The sequence below is a fragment of the Lycium barbarum genome, chromosome 5 (genome assembly GCF_019175385.1).
Source record: "Lycium barbarum isolate Lr01 chromosome 5, ASM1917538v2, whole genome shotgun sequence".
NCBI lineage: Eukaryota > Viridiplantae > Streptophyta > Magnoliopsida > Solanales > Solanaceae > Lycium > Lycium barbarum.
In genome coordinates this window covers 15,596,324-15,619,953 of record NC_083341.1, presented here as the reverse complement: position 1 = coordinate 15,619,953, position 23,630 = coordinate 15,596,324, and the positions used below count along the sequence as shown (strand labels likewise).

Below are 23,630 nucleotides of genomic sequence, written 5' to 3'. Positions count from 1 at the left end.
ACAACGTAAAAGTACCAGAAAAAGTGTACCTAAACGATCTTATGAGATTGAAGATTACGTTTTCCTGGTGTCTCCCACAGAATTGGATGAGCCTAATTCTGTGACTGAAGGTTTGGCAAGTCCTGGAAAAAATGAATGGATGAAAGCAATGAAAGAAGAATTAGAGTCCATGAGAACCAACAAAGTCTGGGATCTGGTTGACTTTCCTTCTGGGCGTAGACCCATTGGGAACAAATGGGTTGTCAAGGTTAAACGTAAAGCGGACGGGTCAATAGAAAGATACAAGGCACGATTGGTCGCAAAAGATTTTACCCAACAAGCTGGAATAGATTATGAAGAAACTTTTTCACCAGTTGTGAAGTTTACCTCAATTCGGTTACTTTTGGCTATTGTTGCACGCGTGGATCTAGAGTTACACCAAATGGACGTGAAGACAGCTTTTCTCAATGGAGAATTAAACGAGGAAATCTACATGGAACAACCTATAGGTTTCATCGTTAAAGGCCAAGAAAAGAAAGTTTGCAAATTAAAAAGATCTATTTATGGCCTGAAGCAGTCTTTAAGGCAGTGGTATTTGAGATTTCACAAAGAGGTGATTTCATATGATTTCACCATGATCGATGAAGACCATTGCATCTATGTGAAGAAGTCCAATGGAATGTTTGTAATTCTTTCCCTTTACGTGGATGATATTTTATTAGCCGGAAATAATTTGGAGTATGTGAAAACTATCAAGTCATGGCTTTCAAAGTCATTCGATATGAAAGACATGGGTGAAGCAGACTATATATTAGGTGTTAAGATCCAAAGAGATCGTTCCAAGAAGGTTTTGAGTCTATCTCAAGAAACTTATATAAAGAAAATTTTGGAACGCTTCCGAGTGAATAGTTGCAAACCCATGGATACTCCAATAGCAAGAGGTGAAACTTTAAGCCTTGAAATGTGTCCAGAGACTGAAAAAGAAAAGGAAGACATGTCTCGAGTTTCATATTCTAGTGTTGTCGGGAGCTTGATGTAACGCTATGATATGTACTCGTCTGGACATTTGTTATGTCGTAGGTCTGGTTAGCAGGTATCAGTCCAATCCTGGAAGAGATCATTGGAAAGCTGTAAAGAGGATCTTCCGATACCTGAAAGGAACTGTTGATTATTCACTATGTTATAGTGGAAATGATTTACACTTGAGAGGATACACAGATGCTGATTGGGGTGGTGACCGGAACGATAGAAAATCGACATCCGGTTATGCTTTCTTACTTAATGGTGGTGCTATTTCATGGAAAAGTAAGAAACAAACTTGCACGGCTCTTTCAACTATGGAAGCTGAGTTTGTGGCTTGTGCATCTGCAGTACAAGAAGTTGTTTGGTTAAAAAGATTCTTTGAACATTTGGACGTAGCAAAGAATTCTCAAGGATCAATGATTTTACATTAAAATAGTCAAGCGGCTATTGCATACACAAAGGATCCTAAGTATCACAGCAAAACCAAACACATTGACATCAAGTATAACTTTGTAAGAGACACAGTAGCAAGTGGAGAGGTAACTTTACAATACATACCTATGTGAGAAATGATAGCTGATCCTTTTACAAAGGCGATATCTAGAGACCTATTTGAGAAACATACTATGGCTCTAGGTTTGCGTAGGATATTATTATATTTTTGTATTGTAAAATGACTTGGTTGTTAAAATATTTTCATCAACATTTGACTCTTGAATTTGTGTTCATATCTTATATGCATGTGATGATGTAATTTTATTGATGAAGTGTGTCGAACAAGTCGTGAGATTGGCTCTCTCACACGAGCAATCGCCTCTTACGTTGAGTAACGTGAAGAGATAAGTTCCACCACCATGTTATGACTTGTTTTGTAAGCCAGATATGAGTTTCTCTAAGAAGATGGATTTGAGGATCATTGAAGAGAGAAACTCGGGTTAGACATTTTGGAGATGTCTAGATCAAGATTTGTACGGTGTTGAATGAGTAAAAGAATGAGACACACGCGCCAATATAAGGTGAGAACACCGTAGCACGTGTTTCATACCACGTGTGCTAAGCGACCAATGGGTTAATGGAGAATGGATCCCTGCTTCTTCATTGTGTGAGACCCGAAAAGTTACATTAACTTTTCAATGGAATACCCTTTGACCTTTGACTGTTTCTTGAAGTTTCAATCAGTGATGCTACTTTAGCATGTTACTAATAGCCATGAGTGATTCGGCAATGCAGTGCATGTCTAGGAAAGCAGTTGATTTGAAACAAATAGATTCGAGTAGAAAGGGAAGACAATTAAAATTATTAATTTAACTTCCATTCATAGGCCGGCCATTGCACTTGCCATACGGTGTCAAGTGTAATTGTGGATATAAAGTTAAACATGAACTCGAGTTCACCTCTTTCGAGGATGAGGGATCGGACAACTAGCTACTAGAGTAGCAGTTGATGTCTGGGGTATTGCGAGTAATATGATCCTTATAATCGATAGTGGATTCTTTTCACATGTGATTGAATTCCTACATGGAGCTCTTGTAATACCTTAGTAGGTATTAGCTCTTGTTGCTCGCAGGTCGCACGAACTATTTGTCTGTATGAATTATGTGTGTTGTGTGCTATTAGCATGGTACTAGTATGAGTCTAGTCCATCATGTGCGAAGTGGGAGATGTTGGATATTGGGCTTAGGTCGTGGGTCGCCCATGTGGACAGACCCGACCCGGTTAGGAGAATTAAACATGCAAGAATTTATCAGAAGTTAAAATAAAAAGGGAGTTACCACACTAAAAGGTAACTTCTACCCTATCAACGTGGGTTTGTGGGAGGAGTTTTTGTAACTCCTGTAACTTCTCTCTTCTGGATAAAAAGGCACGGTTTCTTTTCTTCTCATATAGAGATAAGAAAATACAGATTCTCAATTTCTCCAACTTTTTCCATAAGAACACAAAAAGAAAGGCATTTAGTTTGTGAATAGAATTTGGTTTCCTAGTGAGACCAAGTCGACCTTGGGCAATTTCTTTGTGTGGCAAGATCAACAACTTCCGCTGCAATTGAAAGGTACACAATTCGTTATTCTTGCCCCGTTATGATTTTCTAACACAACCAAAACCTTGTTTTTCACTTTTTTCACAACCAAAACCTTGTTGAAAAGTACATTTCATCAACAAATTATTATTTGTAAAAACTATGGCCAAACACAACTCCAACTTCCAAATTTTTTTTAAAAGAAAAAAAGTGATTTTTTTTTTCTATGGCCAAAAACCTACTTATAATTATAAAAATAAAAGCTACATCTATAAAGCAAATTGGTATCGGCTACAAAAGTTCTCATTGTTCATGTCCTCCATCTAAGCTCGTCTCATGATAATATTATGAATTATTAGGTTCTTTCTGGTAATCTACATCAGACATGTTTGGGGAAATTTAAATTCCAACTTTTGCCATAATGCTAGTCTTGTTTGGATCCTACTAGCCTCAAACCGATGATTTTTGCATTGATCTTTTCACTATAATTAGGAATGGAAGGCGAAATTTATAGGAAATGAAGGCGAAATTCATAGCAATGTTCCAAATGAAAAAAGGAAGTTGACTATGTCAAGACCCCGCACTTTTTAAAGCAAAGCAGGAAGGTAACGACCCCAGCAATTTCTTTTGGGAAAAAGAAGAAGAAAAAAGACGAGTTATGCAGAGATGTCGATGGACACAAAAGTGTTTTAAAAGGTGTGGATGTAAGATGAAGCGTTTTATATATGTTTCGCATGGATATTTAATTTTTAATATTTTATAAATTAGTAAACTAAATATATACATAAAAAATATGTTAAAAATTATAAAAAATAATAAAATTAATAGAAAATTGTATACATCTATCATTAACATGCTAACATCTGCACGAACCATTAAAAAACAAAATTCAAAAAATGAATGACGTAAAGATGCATTGCACCAATAACATGACCATGATGAAACATAATTAGAGTTGTAAAAATGATTCTCTATCCTACTTATTCAAAGACGAAAATGACAATTATATAAAGTTATTGTTTTAAAACTCAAAACTAGATAACAAATTAATACTCATTATAATACAATAGCCAAAATAGAGTTTTCAAAACATTGTCTAAACTAGAGTGATACCAAAAGAAATTCTAAAACTAAAAACTATTTTGAAAAAGATAAATTAAAGAATGCTAAAAAGATTTTGAAGAAAATAAAGCATAAAGAAGGAAAATGCAAGCACTGAAGCATAGTAAGAATTGGAACACTCTTTGCTTTATAGTTTGCACTTTGCATACAAAGGTCTAACGTGTATCTGTTACTCCGTAAACAACAAAGAGGAAAGATTATGAAATTAGGATAAATAATTAGAATTTTTTTTTACTTTTGAGATTTTTAGTTTGAGAATTTACTATTAGTTAACATTTGAATATTTAACTTTTAAAAAAAGATTTATTAAGCAATTTTAGCACAAATTTGAAAAAGTTCTTGTGGCTTACGCCCCAAATGAACACCCAAAATGTTAGGGCTTACGCCCGGAAGGTTAGAGCGTACGCCCTGAGGTGTTTTTGGTATGCCTTGCCCCGGGGCTCGCCCCAAAAACGCCTTTTAAAACAGTAGACACAATAATGGAAGATTCAAATTACTCTGTTTCTACTACAAATGCAATCATCTACGACGGTGCTTATGATATTTCAATGCAGACTGAAAGCTTGATCTCAGGTCCAACATTCCTAATTCGTCTTCAACAAGTGTAGAAGACGACCACCACCAGCAGATCTCGACGGCTGCTGGCGGTGGTGATACTGATGATTTGACAACTATGTCATCTTGTGCATCTTCCAGCTGGTTTAACAATAATAAAAAGCAAAGTGAGTGAGAAAAGATTAGGATATTTAACGTAGATTTCAGGGCATTTTCTGTTGATAATGTTTGCAATAGCAGTACTAATAAAGAGAAGGAGGAGGAGGAAGAGGAGAAAGGATCAGAGAGCAGCAAGAGAAAGGATCAGAGAGCAGCAAGAGACCGAAATCCTACTCAGGTTCTGAACTTGGTTTAGGTTTGAATGTTGGTGGTGTAGTTATGAATGGGGAATTCTCAAATTATATTTGGCACCCTGAAAATATGCCTATACATATAGAAGAAAAAAATAGTAATCCATTAGAGCTTATGCTATAAACTTAGTTTATTTTGTTGTTTAGTTTTATAGAGCTTTTCTGGAAGCTCCCTTTTCTTTTTTCTTTTTTGCTATCTGGAAGCTCCCTTTTCTATTTGCTTAGTTTAAGTTTTATTGATCAATAACAAGTTTCCTTTGTTACATTTGTGCTTTCATTGTTCCTACTCCATGCCTCTCTAGCTATCCGTCTACCATGTTCGATGCTCAATTCAATACCCTCTTTGAATCATCGGTTGAAAGTGCTGTAAGACTCGGTGAAGGTGAAGCAAGAGAGTCATTCTCGTATATATGGTCTCTTCCATTAGCCGTCTGTGATTACTACTGCTGGAGGAGATGCAAAAACAAAGGAGGCCAATGTGGAAACAAAAACTAATTTTGATAGTTACATTTATTCAAAGGTTTGTGAGTGAAAAAATCTTTTTTTTTTTTTTAAATAATCAAAACTGAAAAAAGAAAAAGGGTTTTGGACTTCCTTATTAAGATGCACCTTTCATTTGTAAAAGCATTTAAAGTAAGTTTTCATGTAAAAAGGAAGGCAAGATTTATTATTTATTTATCTCATATATACTTAATTAAACCTCATGTTACCTTTTCTCTTAATATTAGTATTTGTTTAAGAAATAGTGATATTAATCATATCTTTTCATTCTTGATTTTGTTACACTAATTATTTTGAATTAGATTAGATAAAAAATGAAATACTATATTAAACAAAGTGTTGTAATACAAGCTAGGGTAGTATCAAAAACACATTTTTTTAACCTTCAAGGGACGTGGTGATCACATAATGAAATTGAGATGGATTGAACGATTAATACCTCCACCGTATCAAATGATTCGTGTTCATACAAAATATTTATAAGTTTAATAAACATATGATAACAAACACAATTCACTAAATGATAACGTGATTATAATTTATGTAAAAACTTTCTCGAACCAAACCTCCTTCGATATACAAATTAAGATTGGCGTTATTTTAATTTGTCTATTAACTAATTCAACTCTATATGCTAATCATATTATGATTTATTTGATCCTGAATTAGCGGTCTTCCTCTAATGATCCATATATTTTTCTTAACTAATATACCTATTTTGTTCCAGATACAGCCATTGTCATTGATCATAAAGTGTCATTTAAAAAAGGTTTAGAAATTGTCAATCAGATAACATATTATGTTTTGCTCTCGAAATTGAAGACACAAATTCATTGGTTTCTGATTTTGTTTCAATTTGAATCTGGCTAGGAAAATCTGTTGAATCCAAAACCTAATCATCCAATTGGCTATATCTATATATATATAAATATAAATATAAATCTCACATTCTTGATTTCAAGTCTCATCCCCAACAAAAATATTTTTTTCGTTCTCGACCCAGAAAAAAAGTCATAATCTTTCAACAGTATAGACATAACATATTGTTCAAAAGCAAAGAAACATAATATGACATCAAAGTTCCATCTAAGATTTCTTTTATATATCCCTAGAATAAAATAGATCTCAACTTTTGTCTTTTATCAAGTAGTGATCACATGGCAGATCTTTGTCAGGTCATTTTCTTCGTATATCTTTCTTGTCTTTTTGGAGCATTTTATGCAAGTGTTGGAGATATCGACCCATTGTACAGGTAACGTATTTGATAATTTTGATTTTATGTTTATAATGTTGTGAATGCTCTTCCAATTTCTCCTAATGTCCTTTCACTAAATCATTTAATGCTTGAATGATCTAGTGAAATATGCTTCCCACAATGCAAATTGTGAGGACACCCACATAAGTACGTACATATACACACACACGCAGTTCATCATAAAGTAGGATCTTGGATAGGATGTGAGGACATGTTTGTGACTTTAGCCTGTTGACACCAAGCTTCCAAAATCTGTCTATTTTGAAAAGTGCATGTCGAAAAAGATATTTTTTTAGAGTAATAGTTTGTGTTTGGCTAATCAATTTGAAAAAATACTTTTGTAAATATTAGAGTAACAATTTGTCAGGGGAAAAAAACAATAGCTTTAGCTTTTATTTCTGCTTATGAAAAAAAGCTTGTGCTACTACTCATAATCATTTATTTTTTCCTAAAAGCTTGGCCAAACACTTCAACCTTCTAAAACGATGAAGCATCTTCTATTACATTTAAACATAAAAAACTTCTACATCAATTAAAGATATTCACTCTCAAAGGCGGGTTCAAGATTTAAATTTTATGCGTTCGTTATTCTTGGACGATGACATCATGTTCCCAAAAATTCTTGGACGATGACATCATGTTCCCAAAATTACTATGTTCTACTGAACCGGCCTCGTGTTGAATGATACCTCGGCCTCTGTTCACTCTTCCTTTTCTCACTATCAATCAAGTTCAACACAAACTAGTAGTATTAATTAACTTCAAGATTTCAATTTTTCGTATGGTCTAGCACATTATTTCAAACATGACCGCTTATGAAATTTGGAAATTTATGTGTCTGCAGGGATTGTATTGTGCAATGTGAAAAGACTGGATGTGCTGGAGAAACATGCTTCCCACATTGCACAAACTCTTTAGATGGCTCTTCATCAAATAGCCAAAAAGAGCCTCAATACATGCAATTGAATCAATGGAATTGTCCAAGTGATTGCAAGTACCATTGCATGCTTCAAAGAGAGAGAAAAAGAGCTGCACTTGGATTTGGACCCGTTAAATATCATGGTAAATGGCCACTTAAAAGAGTGTTTGGACTTCAGGTTTGTATATTATGATACTTGGACCTAAGTTTATGTGTTTGTAATATAAGTATTTACATAATCATGTTACCAATAGGGTAGTAGTTATAAGTAAATTTTCTACAATAAACATTAATTTGTAACCTGATAAAAATGGTAACTAACATGCAGAGCAAGAGTCACCTTAGACCAAGCGGCGTCCGCTGACACAACTTGGTTGAGATTTCGAGTCTTAGTTTCGATATTCATGTTTTACATTTTTAGCCCTATTTAATAGAAAACAAAAATGATGTTAAAAAGCACTGGATCACTAACTTTACAACCGTAAGAATCAATTATACCAAAGTTCCGTTTTATGGACGGATTTCTTTTCATGTCTTATCATGAGGAATATATTTCCTCTCTAAGGATGTTTCATTAATACATTTTTAGAAATGAAAATATTTTCAATAATATTCTGGTAATATACTTGAATTGTGTTTTATTAATAATATCAAATTTCGTCTTTAATTTGTTCATTCTTTTGCTTCTTTAACACTTCTTTCAAAAATTTATGCATACGCCACTGATAACATGATATAATTGGTTAAACAACACTAGTCTTTCTTTTATTGTTGGTACATATAACTTAAATCGTTTTTTCAGATGTATGACTATTAATAAGAAATGATATCTTGACTTTCCAGGAGCCTCTCTCTGTTGCTTTCTCTGCACTTAACCTTGCAATGCATGTCCAAGGATGGCTGTCATTTTTCAAGCTAATTAAGAGGACATCCTATGATTATGCTTCTCTGTGGTATATTTATGGGTTCTTCTCAGTGAATTCATGGTTTTGGAGTGTTGTCTTTCACAGTCGGTGAGTTTTTTTTGTTTTTTTGTATTTTTTTAATCATGGTTAATGGCAGAGCCAAAAATTTTACTAAGAGATTTTTTTTTTTTTTTGGCTTAAACGGATATTTATATTAATACTAAACTGTTACATGCATAATACTTGATACATAGTCGCTCTCAGAGATAGCCAGAACATTAAGATTTCCTAACTTAACTAGACTACTGCACACAGACGTAGATAATAATCTAGGGGATGTTAGTCCATGCTTATCCACTTGCAAAATGTTGATGATGCTAGGAGGACATACTGATAGACGAGAGACAGGATTGTGTGGGACAAGTTTTGAACCTTGCCTTGACAATGCATCTGCGAGCCTATTACCTTGCCGGAAGTTATGCCGTACCACTGGACTCCCCAACCTCCTCAAAAGCAAACTGCATTCCATCAAAAATATTATTGTAAATAGGTTGTGATTTATCCAGAAGATGTAGTACCTCAACCGAATCAGTTTCCACTTCAAGTGGATACTAAGAGATTAAAAATGTTGGAATTTGATTTTATGATCTAAAACAATTTTTGAATTCCTTTGCCACTTTATTAGAAGTTTCCTTATTTTAAGGGAATTCATCAACTTAAATATAACAAAAAAAGCTACGTAGTTTTTTTACCATATTTGCACACCATAATATTTTTTTCAACGAAGGAGATTCAGTTGAACTCCATTTCTTCAAGGTAGCTCCACCCCGATCACGACTATCACTAGTGGCAATCAGATTATGGGTTCACGAATTTGGTAGTATTCAGTACTTTTTGGTCGAACTCTATATATGTGTGTGTTAAAAACAAGCATAAATACAGTTAGATATAAGAGCCCACTTTGTCAACTCAGAATCCACAATATCGAAATATTGAATTAGCTAGAATGCATAATCAATAATGTGTGAATAGTGGCGGAGTTACCTTATTCAATGGGGTGTCAAATTGACACCCTTTGTAGGAAAATTTCACTATATAGATAGCTATATCTATACACACACAAAAAAAATGTTGAATCCCCTTGACTTAGACGTGCGTTTTACTTTTTTATATTTTGATTCTCTTTAGTCAACATTCTGGTTCCGCCTACGGGTGTAAAGTTATTATTCATTTTTAGCAATATTGGTGAACTTGATATTGTGAAATTTGTGTTCAATCCCTTTATTACAGAGACATGGAATTTACAGAAATGCTAGATTACTCATCTGCTGTTGCATTAGTTGGATTCTCACTGATTATATCAATACTAAGAAGTTTCAACATAAAGGATGAGGCTGCAAGAGTATTGGTTTCTGCTCCACTTCTTGCCTTCTCAACTACCCATATTTTGTACTTGAACAACTATCAAATGGACTATGGTAATTTCATCATCTCAATTTTTTTTTTTTTTTGAGTCCATGTATTGAAAATAGGATGTTGACTGTGTATTCTTGGAAAAACCAAGCACCAGAAGTTAATTTCATAGATGATCATCCAACTTTTAGTTTATTCCACCAAATTTATAAAACTATTTTTTGTGACATAACTCAGCTATGCATATGTATTAGAGAAGATAAAAATAAAAAAATAAAAAAAAAGAGAGGCAGAAAATGCCAAATTCAGCCTCAAAAAAACAATTAGGTTGTCAATTTAGCTATTCACCTTGCATCTAGTTGTCACTTTAGCAATTCATCTTGCATAATATCCACATGATATCACCAAAAAAAAAAAAAGGACTCCGAGTAATAGGTTGAGTCTAAATTATTATTTTTTCACTTTTTAGTGGTGCCATGTAGATATTATGCAAAGTAAGTTGCTAACAGGGTTATACTTACTGACAATCAGGGGTGGAGCTAGAGTTCTAGCTAAGGGTTTGGCCAAAACCTTGTATTTGTGTTAAAAAATTCACTTAATATGTATAAATAATTTATCCAAAACTCATTAAGCTGCCTTTTCTACAATTCAGAATCCATAAACTCAAAATTCTGGATTCGCACTTGTCGACAATTTTATACATTTAGCAGCCTACTTGCTACTTGAAATGTGTTGCTTTTTGTGCATAGTTATACCATCCTCTGCTATTTTATTGCTATATTCTATCAATATTACTCTTCCCATTTGATATTTGATAGTTTTTCAGAAATTCTTTCAGGATGGAACATGAAAGTTTGTGTTACAATGGGTGTTGCTCAGCTTCTCATTTGGGCAATGTGGGCTGGAATGAGTCATCATCCATCAAAATGGAAAATTTGGACAGTGGTTTTTGGGAATGGACTTGCTATGCTCTTAGAGATGTATGACTTTCCTCCATATGCAGGACTACTAGATGCACATGCACTTTGGCATGCTACCACAATTCCTCTGACTTATATTTGGTGGAGTTTCATCCAAGATGATGCGAAGAACCAAACAATTGACCTAGGTAAGAAAGTAAAGTAGTGTTATTTACAGGGTATAGTATATCTAAATGGGGCTGATAATGTTTTACATCTAGAGCTTAATTTAGGCATTGTTACTTAAGAGTAACTCCTTATTTATTCATCTCCATGATTTAAAAAATTGTTGCAAAGCGAGTGATGTATTCTGTTCTTGACATGATTAGCATTTCTTCTTGTTGTATTGTATATCTACCTTGGTAGACACAATATTGATGGTTCCTGATGGTTTGGTTTAAGTTGTTGAGAAGCATTGGCTTGAATGTTTGATGTCAAACAGTCAAAGGCTAAAAACATGGTTGTGCTTCATATGTATTCGTGGATGCAAATTCTTAAACTTTGTAAAATGATTATTGAGCTTGTTTAGATATGATTATCAAAACTAGAACACAAAATTTAAGATTACTTACAACACGAGTTGTGACAATAGATCGAAATTTATTTATAAATTAAATTGTGATAATAAACCGACACCACTTGTTCAAAATTCTGTACAGATAAAATTGATGCAAGTAGACAAATACTATCTGCAATGAGTACGATTTTGACACATGTACTAGATCCTGGAAAATGAGCATGAACTACGAGGATCTAAGTTACGTTACATTCATCATACACGCTCTCCCAAAAAAACAACCTACTCTCCCAAAAAACAACCTTTGATCCACTTCGTACACTTTACTCATGAATCCCACAGCTACCAAGTGTCCCAAGGTATGGAAAATAGGGGAACTGACATTTATACAAAAAGAAATAAAATTAGAACTATTCACAATCGTTTAATCAACAATTAGTATTGACATCTATAGCCCAAAAATATTTGGTAATTAATAGGTAATTTCAATAACTTTATTTCTTTTTCTTCACATTTTTTTAATATGCCACCCCAGTTCTCTTCTCTAACAACCTTCAATATACCGATAAAATTCCCGAGTTAGTCCTCCATAGGCAGAGGAAATGGCAGGTCTCTTGAAAGCCCCCCATTTCGGGGACATTTTCCATCTTAGATTGATTCTACTTTTTCATCTAAAATATTTTCCCTTGTTTTCATGAGTGGATGTGGTTGAAATTTTTTGGAAATACCTTAATGAGACTGTATACAAAATTTGAGGAAAATTGGAGGTGATCTGAACTGATTTGGAGTCAAAATACAAAGCTGCAACAGATTTAGAAAATTCCACCGCGACAATGTATTTTACTGTATATCACACACATAATATACATGATATACAAATTAGAAATTTAATTTTAAGTTTCTCGTTGTAATCCTTAATAGCATGCTTATAACCACAACACTACTAAAAATCACTATTTTCCCGCTTAAATTTTTCACTCAAGAATGTTTAGTGGCTATTCCCACAGATATTTTGATAGAATCAGTTAAAAAGTGAAAAATATGGAGTTTTCACAAGGAAAAATTAAGAAGTCTCTCAGCGTTTCAACGGAAACATATTTCCCATCATGCGTTTTTCCAGTGAGTTAGCTCGATGGGAATGAGGTGGAAAATCATAGTTTATAACACAAATTTTCCACTGATAGTCGGTGAAAAAACCTTCTGTTTCTAGTAGTGCAAAAATATCATGAGAAGTCTTGGAACACAAATTTCTCAATTCTTTTTCTTAAATTTCAGACTGAATCAAATAAAAGCACATAAAGTGAAATGGAGAGAATAGAATATTTCCCACGCCGGTGAGCTTGCATCATACATCTCATTCATTTGCATATATGCCTAGCTTTCACATATTTTACCATGATACTCTTCTTGGTACACATAAAAATCCACCAAAGAGTCTCCGGTAACTAGAGGATTAAATAAAGGCCATTATCCTAAAATCAAAGAAATTATCCTAAAATCAAAGAAATTAAGATCATGCATATTGTCTAATTAAGGACATTTTGGACCTCCTTCCTTAGTCTTCCAATAGTTGTAACAAGGACATGTTTCTTTGTTACCATGAGTTCCAGGAGGGACACACAAGCACTTGGCACAACATTTCTTACAGAAGAACATGCATGGTTTTTTATGTGATGTTGCTGAGCATCTATAAGTACACTTTGGCTCGCAATCTGTTATCATAACAAATAAAACACAAAGTTACATAAACATCGATACTATTTTGGGTTCATATTATCTGTCTTTTAAAAAATTTATCCGCCTCTAATAGCTTTTGCTGTAAGAGTATTTGTTTACATTATCATCTATCTCTCCTTTGATGTGTCACTTAACACACAAGAATTAGAACCATAAGGGGAAATCTAGAAAGAAAGAGAAAAAAAATGAATGGCCTTTTATTTTGCTAAAACAAAAAATAATTTGAAACGAATTTAATTTGAAACTGAGGGTATATTTGGTATGAATGAAATTTTTTTGGTAGGATCTTGAAAAATAAGTGATGATCTTATTTATTTTATGGTGTTTGATAAATAAATTAAAAGTATTGTCACACACATTTATTTATAGATTATACATAGTAAATATTGTGGGAGTGGGGTGCTGGGGATATGAGGTGGCGGGGGTGGTGAGAGTTGGGGGTGGTAAGAGGAAGTGGGGTGGGTTGGGGTGAGTGGAGTGTTTGAAGTTGGGGAGGAGACGATTAATGTGGAATGCAATTTATGAAACTTGTTTTCGATAATCCATGTTCATAAGTTATTTCGTATTTTTCCTTTTTTTTTAAAATATTTTTTTAAAACATCTGGACCAACCCAACATTAAAAAATTACCATACCAAAAGGTTGAAAATGGCACCTTTCTAGGAGGAAAAAAAAATCTTTCTGATTTCTTCAATTAAATTTGAGGAAACGGAAGAAATAGCGAAAACACATACCTTCAGCTCGAAGTTTCTTGTTACCCTACTCAATTGAAGAAGGAAAACAAGTGATAAAATTAACATCTTTGTTAATCAAGATGCTAAATTAATAATTTTAATAATTATTATAGCCATATTATTTACCTCAACCACATTGGAAAAAGTGATCAGTACTAAGAACATTGACAAAAGCAACAACAACCTAGCACTGTAAGCCATATCTCTTAGAAGTATTGACTATATATAATCAGTAAACGAAATAGTGATGTGTGTATATTTATAGGGGTTTTCTAGGACGAAAAGAGAAAATATTGGCTATTTTTGGGGCAAATCCGCAATATAATCTGTAACTTATAGACTGATAATAATGACAAAGTAATAGCGTTAAAAGCTCCGGCCTTTTTGTTAATTTAATTTTGTTTGGATTGATTGTGTCAACTATTTTTAGTATAAGGATGTTAGTTGTGTCATTTTGGTTGCATTGGTATTACAGTTAAAAGAACATACAGTGCCTTTTCTTTGCTTCTCTCCCAATTACCTTAAGAAATACTTAACTTCTCTCTAACTGCTTTTTGAAAACTTGACCAAACGCAAACTGTTGTTCTAATATTATCGAAAATGCTTTAAAATTTGGCTAATTAATCATAAATTGTTACTCTACAAAAGTACAATTCAAAAAGTACTAAAGACAGATGACACTTTTCGAGATGATTTCCATGATCTACTGAAAAGCCTGATGAAATACAAAAACTTTGCGAGCAGCCTTTGTACTAAAACTGAAAATCTCCTAGAGTTTAAGTTTCACAGAATTCTTGTGGGCCAAAGCTATTAGATGCGATCTGGTTGTGCTAATTTGCTGCTTTTTTGAAATTAAGGATCTTTTTATGTTACTCCAATATCTTGTACTAGAATTTCACTTGTCAAAATTCAAAAATTTCACATATAGGAGCTAAACTCCAGAACACTATACTGGAGTTTTTAGTTACAAAAACGTAGATGATGTAGATCTTTGCACTTTTTTAAGGTGGAGTATGTTTTTCCTGAATATCATTTTCGAACCAAAAAGTGACTAATTTTTTTCCTTGACAACAACATCTGCTTTTGTCAAGCAGGGTAGCATTCAAGTAAAAACTTACTTGCATATTATGCTTTACAAAACTATGTTAATTTGCAGTGGTTAAGTGAGAAATTAAGGTGAGGATATGCATCAATTAAATATGGTTTAGTGATAACATTGTATCTGAAGACAAATATCATGCATTCATTGAGTTGTTGTAAACATTGATGCCATGTGACACGTCATTATCGGTATTGAGAGCTCCACCATCCAATCCCCCGAGATAACCAACACATTACTGTGTATTGCACAAGCAGAAGAGCATAACCAGATTTTAACTCATAGATCACTATAGGTCCTCATAATTCCTTGGATTCTTAATGAACACAATTAGGGATATTCATGGTTCTGTTTGAGTTAGTTTTTGGTTAAACCCAAAATCAAATCAATTTAGTCGGTTTTTAAATTATTAAAACCAAAACAACTTAGCCAGTTTGTGAATTATTAAAACCAAACCGAACTACAAGTCCATCAAATGTTCAGAACTATACTTTCACTGGACAAAGTTTGGAGGAATACAACCGTTTTTATGAACTGAAATGAGCAAAGAATAACTGTTCAAAGTACCTGCTGCAAGCTAATCAGTGCAAATTAGGAGGGGAAAGATAAAATAAGACAAATAAACAGCATTAGAAAGGTTTACACACTTCATATTTCCACTTCAGTTGTTTTCTCAAATTAGTTGTTTGGGACCACAACTGTGATAACTAGACTCGGTTCCTGTTTCCATGTTAGTACAGAATGGTCCGGGTGTGTTAGATAGTTAAGAGAGAGAGAGAAGAAAATAGGGCAATTAATTTTAAGCCACTGAAAACTATTCGTTAGACAACAAATCCAGTTTCATTATGCAGGAAATCAAAGCTTACTTTATTTAATTCTTTCCAAGAAAATATCAACTGATTTGAGTTTAACTGTTTAACACTACCAATTACCTGCTTTATACATCCAAGCAAGAACAAGCAGTCGACACCACCACTTTAGCTTATATTGCTCGAATTCTTCAAAAATGCCACTAAGTGCGTGTCAGATCCTCCAAAAGTAGTGCATTTTTGGAGGATGCATCACGGCTACGACTACATTTTTGGATAGTCCGAGCAACATAGATTTTAGCTCAACTTTAGAAGCAGAAAAGCCATGCTCTAAAAAAGGCAATGTCCTTCGAAATAACAGAAGATAATAATATCAAAGAATCGTCCTTCTTGTTACCTGTTTATCTGAGGTACAGAACGACTGGCCAGGACATAAATTCATAAATTTAGGACATTTGAGCGTTCATGCCAACTCTAAAACTACATAAATAGGACAACTGCATATATTTTATACATATGATAATCATATACTTATAAGCATCACAATCCATATTGCTACAATTGCTTCACTGCTTACTATAACTAAAAGTGATCACAAGATCATTATGTTTTCTATTCTCGATAAAGCATAAACTATGTTCTTATCTTATCCTAAAAGTTATCCAAAACTAGCAAGAATACCTTCTATCAAGTTATATCTCACATGAACAATGACATGCTGTCAAAAAATTCCAGGGTGGCAGAGGGGGTGGAGGAAATCTCAAATCATGTCATTATAACTGGATCAAATGCAGGAATTAAATAATCACAAGCCGGAAGAGTACCATATGTGAAGGAAATATCTTCTTTTGCCAGAATTTTACAAAATTTCTTGAACAAAAGGTAGTAATACTACTGTATGAGCAAAAAACAACCAAGGAAACCTAAACTCAGACTATTAAAAGTTAGCAACTAAATTCCATATACAGTTTATAACATTTACTCATTGACTTTGAAGAGAATGCTCAAGCACCAACCTCAAACGTCGCGACAATACGTCCAACTCCGCAACTCTTTGTTCCCTCCACCTCTCCTCCGCGCTTTCCTCCTTCAATAAACCACCAAGATTTGATCTTTCTCCATTTCTAAAATCATTCAAACACTCATCAAAAACATCCATCACCACCTTCGCTGCAGCAATATCCCCGATACCATATCCTACCCCGACCCGAACCGGACCATCCAAATCGACCCGTTTCTCCCCCATAATATCCCCGTTTTCCAACTCCACATTCACCTCCCTCAAACTCCCATCACCATTACCATCATTCTTCTCATCATTACCCTGTCCCACTTCAACATCCTCCTCACTCACCCAAACCCCCTCACGGGTCGGGTCACGATCAGGGTCATTGGTCGGGTCGTGAGCCGGGTCATGGGTCGGGTCATTTTTTGGTCTGGATTTTTTTGACTTATCGGCATTAAACGGGGACGTTTGAGCAAAATCAGGGTGCCATAACTGTTTAGATAGATCATACAAAGAACGATCATGGGGTGATAATAATGACATATCTAACCCTTTAGCCAAACGGGTTGAAATAACCCGAAACTTTTTTCTAAGCCTACGTAGTTTCTCTGATAACTGATTTTTCGTGTAAGGCTGTGACATGGTGTTTGAGAAATTTGTGTAGAAGGCATTAAGGTCACGTGGGAAAAACATGTTTTTTGATGACCCGTTAAGAAGGCCTTGAAGAAAACGGATCTCATCCGGTTCAGTCCATATACGGTGGAACTTGAATGGTGGCGAGTTCGGGTCGATAAACGGGTCGTTTTCGGGTGTTTTGCGTTTGATAGGGAGTTTAGAAGGACAGGATGAGTTATTAAGGGGTTGTTGAGTCTTGTTGGGTGATTGAGAACTGGGGAGGTGGCTCGATAAATTTAGTGGTCTAAAGTCAAATTTTAATAAGAGGTCTGAACCGTCTCCTTTGTTGATGGTTGTTTTGCATTTGACAGGGAGTTCAGAAGGAGGAGAGGAGTTATTAAGGGATTGATGAGTTTTGTTGGGTGATTGAGAAAGGGGAAGGGTGGAGTTTAATTCCATGGCTTGTTATTATGATGAAAAAAAGATGATTAAGGGTTGAACCATTGAAGACAGGGCTGTGGTTGTGTTTATGAATTAAGAGATTGATTTTGGTTTTGATTTGTGTTTGATTAATTTTGTGATTTGGCTGTGGTTGTGGCTTGGTTTGAGCGTTAGTTTCGGGTTTAGGGTTAAGACTTTGTAAAACAGGAATTTTGTTAATTTTAATTAATAGTGACTAATGAATAAATTTTAGTTATGACATAAAATATCTACTATATTTTTTTCCAATTTTATCGACGGCAAAAACTTATTGATATCCAATACTTATATCAAATCAATGAATGCAAATATATACTCAGTGGCGAAGTCAGGATTTCCGTCGAGGGAGTTCAAAATATAAAAAAATAAGCATACGAAGAAACTTAAGGAGGTTCAACATCTATTATACATACATAAAAAATAATTTTAACCTTATAAAAACAGTGTTTTTTTCCTCCGAAGAGCTCTGTCACTGTATATACTCCCTTTGGTCCATGTTACTTGTGGTACTTACTAAAAATTGATGGTTCAAAATAATTGTCATTTTAAAAAAGCAAAATATAATTAATTATTGGTTTTCTCCTTTATCCTTGCTCAATAAATGTGGAGAAAGATTAATGAAAAAAAATTATTATTAAATAGAGACCAAAGAATAACTAAGATTAATTTAGTCAAGTTACCGTTTTAGGCCTCATCTGTTTTCATTAAGATTATTTCAAATTTGAATGTACATCTAAATAATTAAGAAGTTGTCTCTGGATCTGGACACTGAATGATTAAGACTGTTTGTTTTTCAACATCTGAATATGTATAATGTATTTATTTAAACATAATAAATATATAATTCAAATAAAAAAGTAACTAAATAGTAAAAAATAGATAAAAAAATATAATAAAATAATATTATTTGATTAAGAAATGAAACATTTATGTTCTTTAGTGATGATGGAGATGCTTTATAGTGGGAGTTGGGAGGGAGGTTGGAGGGTGGGGGTGGTTGATATTGGTAGTGGTGGGTGGAGAGGGGGCAAGGCGGGCTGGGGTCGACGAGGGTAGGGAAGGGGTTTGAGTTATCCATATAAAAATAAATTTTTATTCAAGATCTTAATGATTAAAACCTATTCCGACCAAATAAGTGATTATCTAAATAAATGCATTTAATGGCGATTAATTAATATATTAAGTGCAAATAAATGACGCCTTAATTAATATTCTTTTTAAGGGGCGTGGGAAAAAATGACAAGTAAATTGGCGGGAGGGAGTATTTTCCGTACACTCACCTCGATTAACTGAAGTGTATTTCAATTTAATTCTTAACTATTAAATTTAAATTATTTGATTTGATATACGTATCGATAGCGAGTAAGTTTTTTCCTATATTTTGACGACTAGGTCGCATTCTTGAACGACTCATATATAAAAATTGAACTACTTCACTATATCAATTGGAAAAGGATTTTTCAGTCGTAAAATTTTATTTGCTTTCAATTTTAATAGTAATATTTTTTCAACTTTTAAATATTATTCTTGTAATTTTAACTTCAAATAGTCTTGTTTTAAAATCTCAGTTGAATATATTATTATCAAAATGCCTAACTTTTGATCCTTTTAGAACGTTATTTCTTCCGAACGTTCTAGAATATTTACTCCCAATTATTGTATTGATTGATGATAATGTTATGTATGTTGTAAATAATATTTAATAGTGAATATCCATGTATCATTCAAGTACTTTGGTGATCACTAAAGTAAGTTATCTTTTAGTTAGTAATCACCAAATGTAAGTTATCTTTTAGTTGGTGATCATCAAATGTATTACTAAATTAGTTTTCCTATAAATAGGACCACTTATGTCCTATGGAAGATACACAGAAGTGAAAGAAATAATATCAATCTTCAAGTCCCTTTCTTATATGTTCTCTTGCATTTTAATTTTATTATTTTATAACACGTTATCAGCACGAGACTCTGCCATCTTGGACAAAGATTTTGAAAAGATTAAAGCAATTTCCAGGTAAGTATCATGCTTTTATTCTGAGGGTTTGCCGATAAAGTAGTATGAGATCAAAATTTCTTTTCTCTGTTCTTGTTCATGCTATTTCTAATATATATCTATAAGGTAGAAGCCATATTGCTTCACCATGAATATATATATATATATATATATATATATATATATATATATATACTATGCACTACTCGACATAAAATATAGGTCCTTTGCTCACTGCATAGCTTTAATTCGCTAATAGGCATATTGATGTTTACACGAAGTTACTGTAAACATGATGACCAAATTGATTATTTCACTAATACAAGAATTTTGGTTGTGGAGGATTACCCTTTTTATATGATGAGATTTAGAAAGAGTTTCTTACTTGTTATGCAATGAAAATATCTTAAAATTATTTGCGAATGACATTTGCCTTTGAGCATCTGCAAAATTCATCACCTCTAAAGGTAATTCAGGTATGCAATACTTTAAGTTATTTAACTCATGCTTTCACATGATATGGATGGCCTCACAAGGAGTATATATGGCTATCACAAGTCGTTGGATTTATCGGGTCCATGGGAACCTAAATGGTTCGAGATCATTTATGCCTCAAATTTTATTCCTGAAGAACAATATTGTTAAAATGAATTATGATATTAATTTTGTAATTCTTAACGGCTAAGAATGAAAGTTTACAAGAAATACCTGATCACCAGAAGTGACAATATTTTCTATGCCTCGTTGTGTCTAAACTTATTTATGTCTATAACCACCAGAAGTAGTAATATTTTCATAAGTCTGTTGTGGCTACAATTGAAGATAGGTATATGAGAAATATTATCTATATCATGTCACAAAATTGCTCCCGAAGAGCAATATGAAAAATTCGAGAGATATTATGACATGATTTTATGGTCCACTTTGAACTGTAATACAGGTTACAAAAAATGTTTGACCACATGAATTGATTTATTTCATGTCTTGGTAAAACTTAATTTAGTTATGCGTAAAATCATAGAGTGGTACTTTATTTAAAAGACTCGAGTTTGAGTCCCGGTGCACTATGATGATAATATAAAAAGTTGGATTCAAGTCCCATCTCGTTATGGCTTAAAAACAACTTTATATGAACAAGACATTGGGTTTAAGTCCCAATGCACGATATTGATGATATGATTATGACTGAGCAAATTAATATGCTCTTGTGAAGCCCATCCCACTTACTTTGCTCCATTCCCTGAAGTGAATGTGGTAGCAGTATATGATAAGTCTGAAAGATGACAAAATATTTGTTGTGGCTATATGAATTAGCATGGACGTGATAAAGGACAAAATAATAATAGTCATCATTATGATAATTATAAAAGGGAAGAATATTATGGGTTCTCAAAATAGTCCTTCAAAAGGTAATTTTTGCCATCAATGTGATATGAAAGGTCATTGAGCATGCGGTTGTTGTGCGACCTAATTTAATAAATTATATAAATCCTCCATCAAAAGAAAAGAATACAAAGTGGAGGCGCACTTGACCTTCAAAGCGATGTTGAAGTGGGTCATATAAATATGATAAATTCCCAGGCATCACAATAAGCTTATAATGAAAATTTTTGAAGCACATACAAATGATTATAGTTTGTTCCTTGAAGAGAATGTGATGTATGATAAGCATCGTGAATGCTGGCCCATTCTTGAAAGTGAATGTGGCAAGATATGATAAAAGATATGGATAAATATGTGCTTATGTATGTATATGCTAATACCACAACTCACCTCTAGGGGAGGTTTGGGAGAAATCGTTAATGTGGAATAAGTAGTCATTGATCATCTTGTCGATTATGATAGTACAGGGAAAAGATTAAAGCAAGAAATAGATCTTGCCTATAATAATTTTGATCACGACCGAAATTATATAATTTTCTCCTTTAAAGGATATGTTCACCATACGGATGGTGTTATGAAATATGTGGTAGTACACAATTAATTGGGAGCTCTGGAAGAGCCAATTTATTACTACTTTGGAGGAATTAAATTGATTATCAAGAAAGCATTATACTGTAGTAAGTCTCAAAGAAACTTATTAAGTTTCAAAAGTAATCGCCAAAGTGGTCATTCATATTGAGACTATAAATGATGGAAAGATTTAATATCTTTATATTACTACAATCATATAGCGGGTAAGAAATATAAATGTGAAATGTTACGTTGCTTCCCTCCTGTTTGTACTACACAATTATGAGCATGATGATTGTTGACACCTAATTTTGTCTCTCCTTTATTCCAATTTATTTCCTTGGGTTTTTAAATTTATTAACGAGCTAAATACTTTGTTTTCGCTACTATTTTCTATTTCTACTACTATTAATATCATTACTTTCATTTTCACAATTCTACTATCAACATTGCTAGTATTACTTTATCACAAATCTTAAATGGTTCATCATCGTTTCATTTTAGGATTTGTACTCGTTAAATTAATTTTACTTTATACATACTAATTACTATTTGTCTTCACATAATATATATTGTACTAGTTATTAAGTTAAAAGCCCAAGAATAATTAAAATATAGGAGGAAGGATCAACAATGTCAGCCAAATTATTAGCCCAAACGGCCATCAACCCATTTCAGACCAGCCCATGTGTGAAGCCCACTATCCGTTTAAATAAATCAGCTCACCATCACTCCATTTAACCGACCAGCCCACTTGATTAAACCCAAATCAGTCCATATTTTATCCCTTCTGACCCAGCCCAACACCTTACTCGACCCGGCCCAACGAATTAATACACTTCAATTTCTACATTTCATCAGCAAACGTAATCCCTTCAACCAAACAGACGCCGCACTTTTCATCTCTCTCTCTACCTTCTCTCATCGTTCCCCTTTTGCAGCAAAACCCTACTCTCCCTTTAGCAATGGCAAATCTTTGCCTATCCATTTTCGTGCTACGCTCCTCTCTCCCTTCACCATTTTGGGCTGCAATACACCCTCCCCTTAGCCGTGCACAGTCATATCTTTCCATTTCCACACCAAAAATCGTCGGTACGCCTGCTTCATCTGAGCGTATTTTAACGTCTCTGTCCCGTCGTGTGGGATATTACTTTAAATCCCGAAGCAGAGTCTCGATTTTTCCATTTTGAAGTAAGATGCTAGTCCCCTCATCTCTCCTCTTTAATGGAGTCAACACAAGAAATCAAGAGAGATTTCAAGTTTTTGAGAGAAAATCGATTTGCAGAGATCGATTGTTGAACGGATCTTGATTTTCTTGTTTGGAGATTTGAAATTTGAAAACCCTAGTCCACACTATAAATAGGAGCTTATAGCATTCATTTGGAGGGGGAACAGCCGAGAGCCTCACTCTAAAAAAAAAAGGGTTCTTTTCTTCAGCAGTTTGAATTTTCTAAAAAAAAAATACAAAAAACAGTCTCACTTTATTTCTTGACATCGATTTTAAAACACCAAACATTTTACTCTATTTCACTCTATTATTGTTTTGAATCCGAGTATACGCAAGCTCGGAGGCATTAACATTCGAGTGTGGATCCGCGACCCCGCACCCCGTTCACTATACCCAAAACAGGTCGACACTGTCCCTCTTTGCTCTATTTGTTCTAAATAACGTACTCTGTTATGAATGTAA

At 33.8% G+C, this 23,630-nt stretch overlaps 3 protein-coding genes across 3 annotated transcripts; 1 reads left to right on the top strand and 2 right to left on the bottom strand.

Moving 5' to 3' along the window:
• The first annotated feature begins 6,342 nt into the window (after positions 1–6,342).
• Positions 6,343–11,370, top strand: LOC132642327 (uncharacterized). The gene is made up of 5 exons (XM_060359560.1): positions 6,343–6,799; positions 7,647–7,899; positions 8,565–8,734; positions 9,917–10,104; positions 10,878–11,370. The coding sequence occupies exons 1-5, from the start codon at positions 6,705–6,707 to the stop codon at positions 11,162–11,164; spliced, it is 993 nt and encodes a 330-aa protein (XP_060215543.1). The 5' UTR covers positions 6,343–6,704; the 3' UTR covers positions 11,165–11,370.
• A 1,400-nt stretch (positions 11,371–12,770) lies between these two features.
• On the bottom strand, positions 12,771–14,218 carry LOC132642326 (protein RSI-1-like). Its single transcript, XM_060359559.1, has 3 exons — positions 14,112–14,218; positions 13,986–14,010; positions 12,771–13,227 (listed from the first exon to the last, which is right to left on the bottom strand). Exons 1-3 carry the CDS (start codon positions 14,184–14,186, stop codon positions 13,046–13,048), a joined length of 282 nt encoding a protein of 93 aa, XP_060215542.1. The 5' UTR covers positions 14,187–14,218; the 3' UTR covers positions 12,771–13,045.
• A 2,657-nt stretch (positions 14,219–16,875) lies between these two features.
• LOC132639236 (probable transcription factor At3g04930) lies at positions 16,876–17,592 on the bottom strand. Its single transcript, XM_060355702.1, has one exon. It carries the CDS (start codon positions 17,590–17,592, stop codon positions 16,876–16,878), a length of 717 nt encoding a protein of 238 aa, XP_060211685.1.
• Between the last annotated feature and the right edge of the window lie 6,038 nt (positions 17,593–23,630).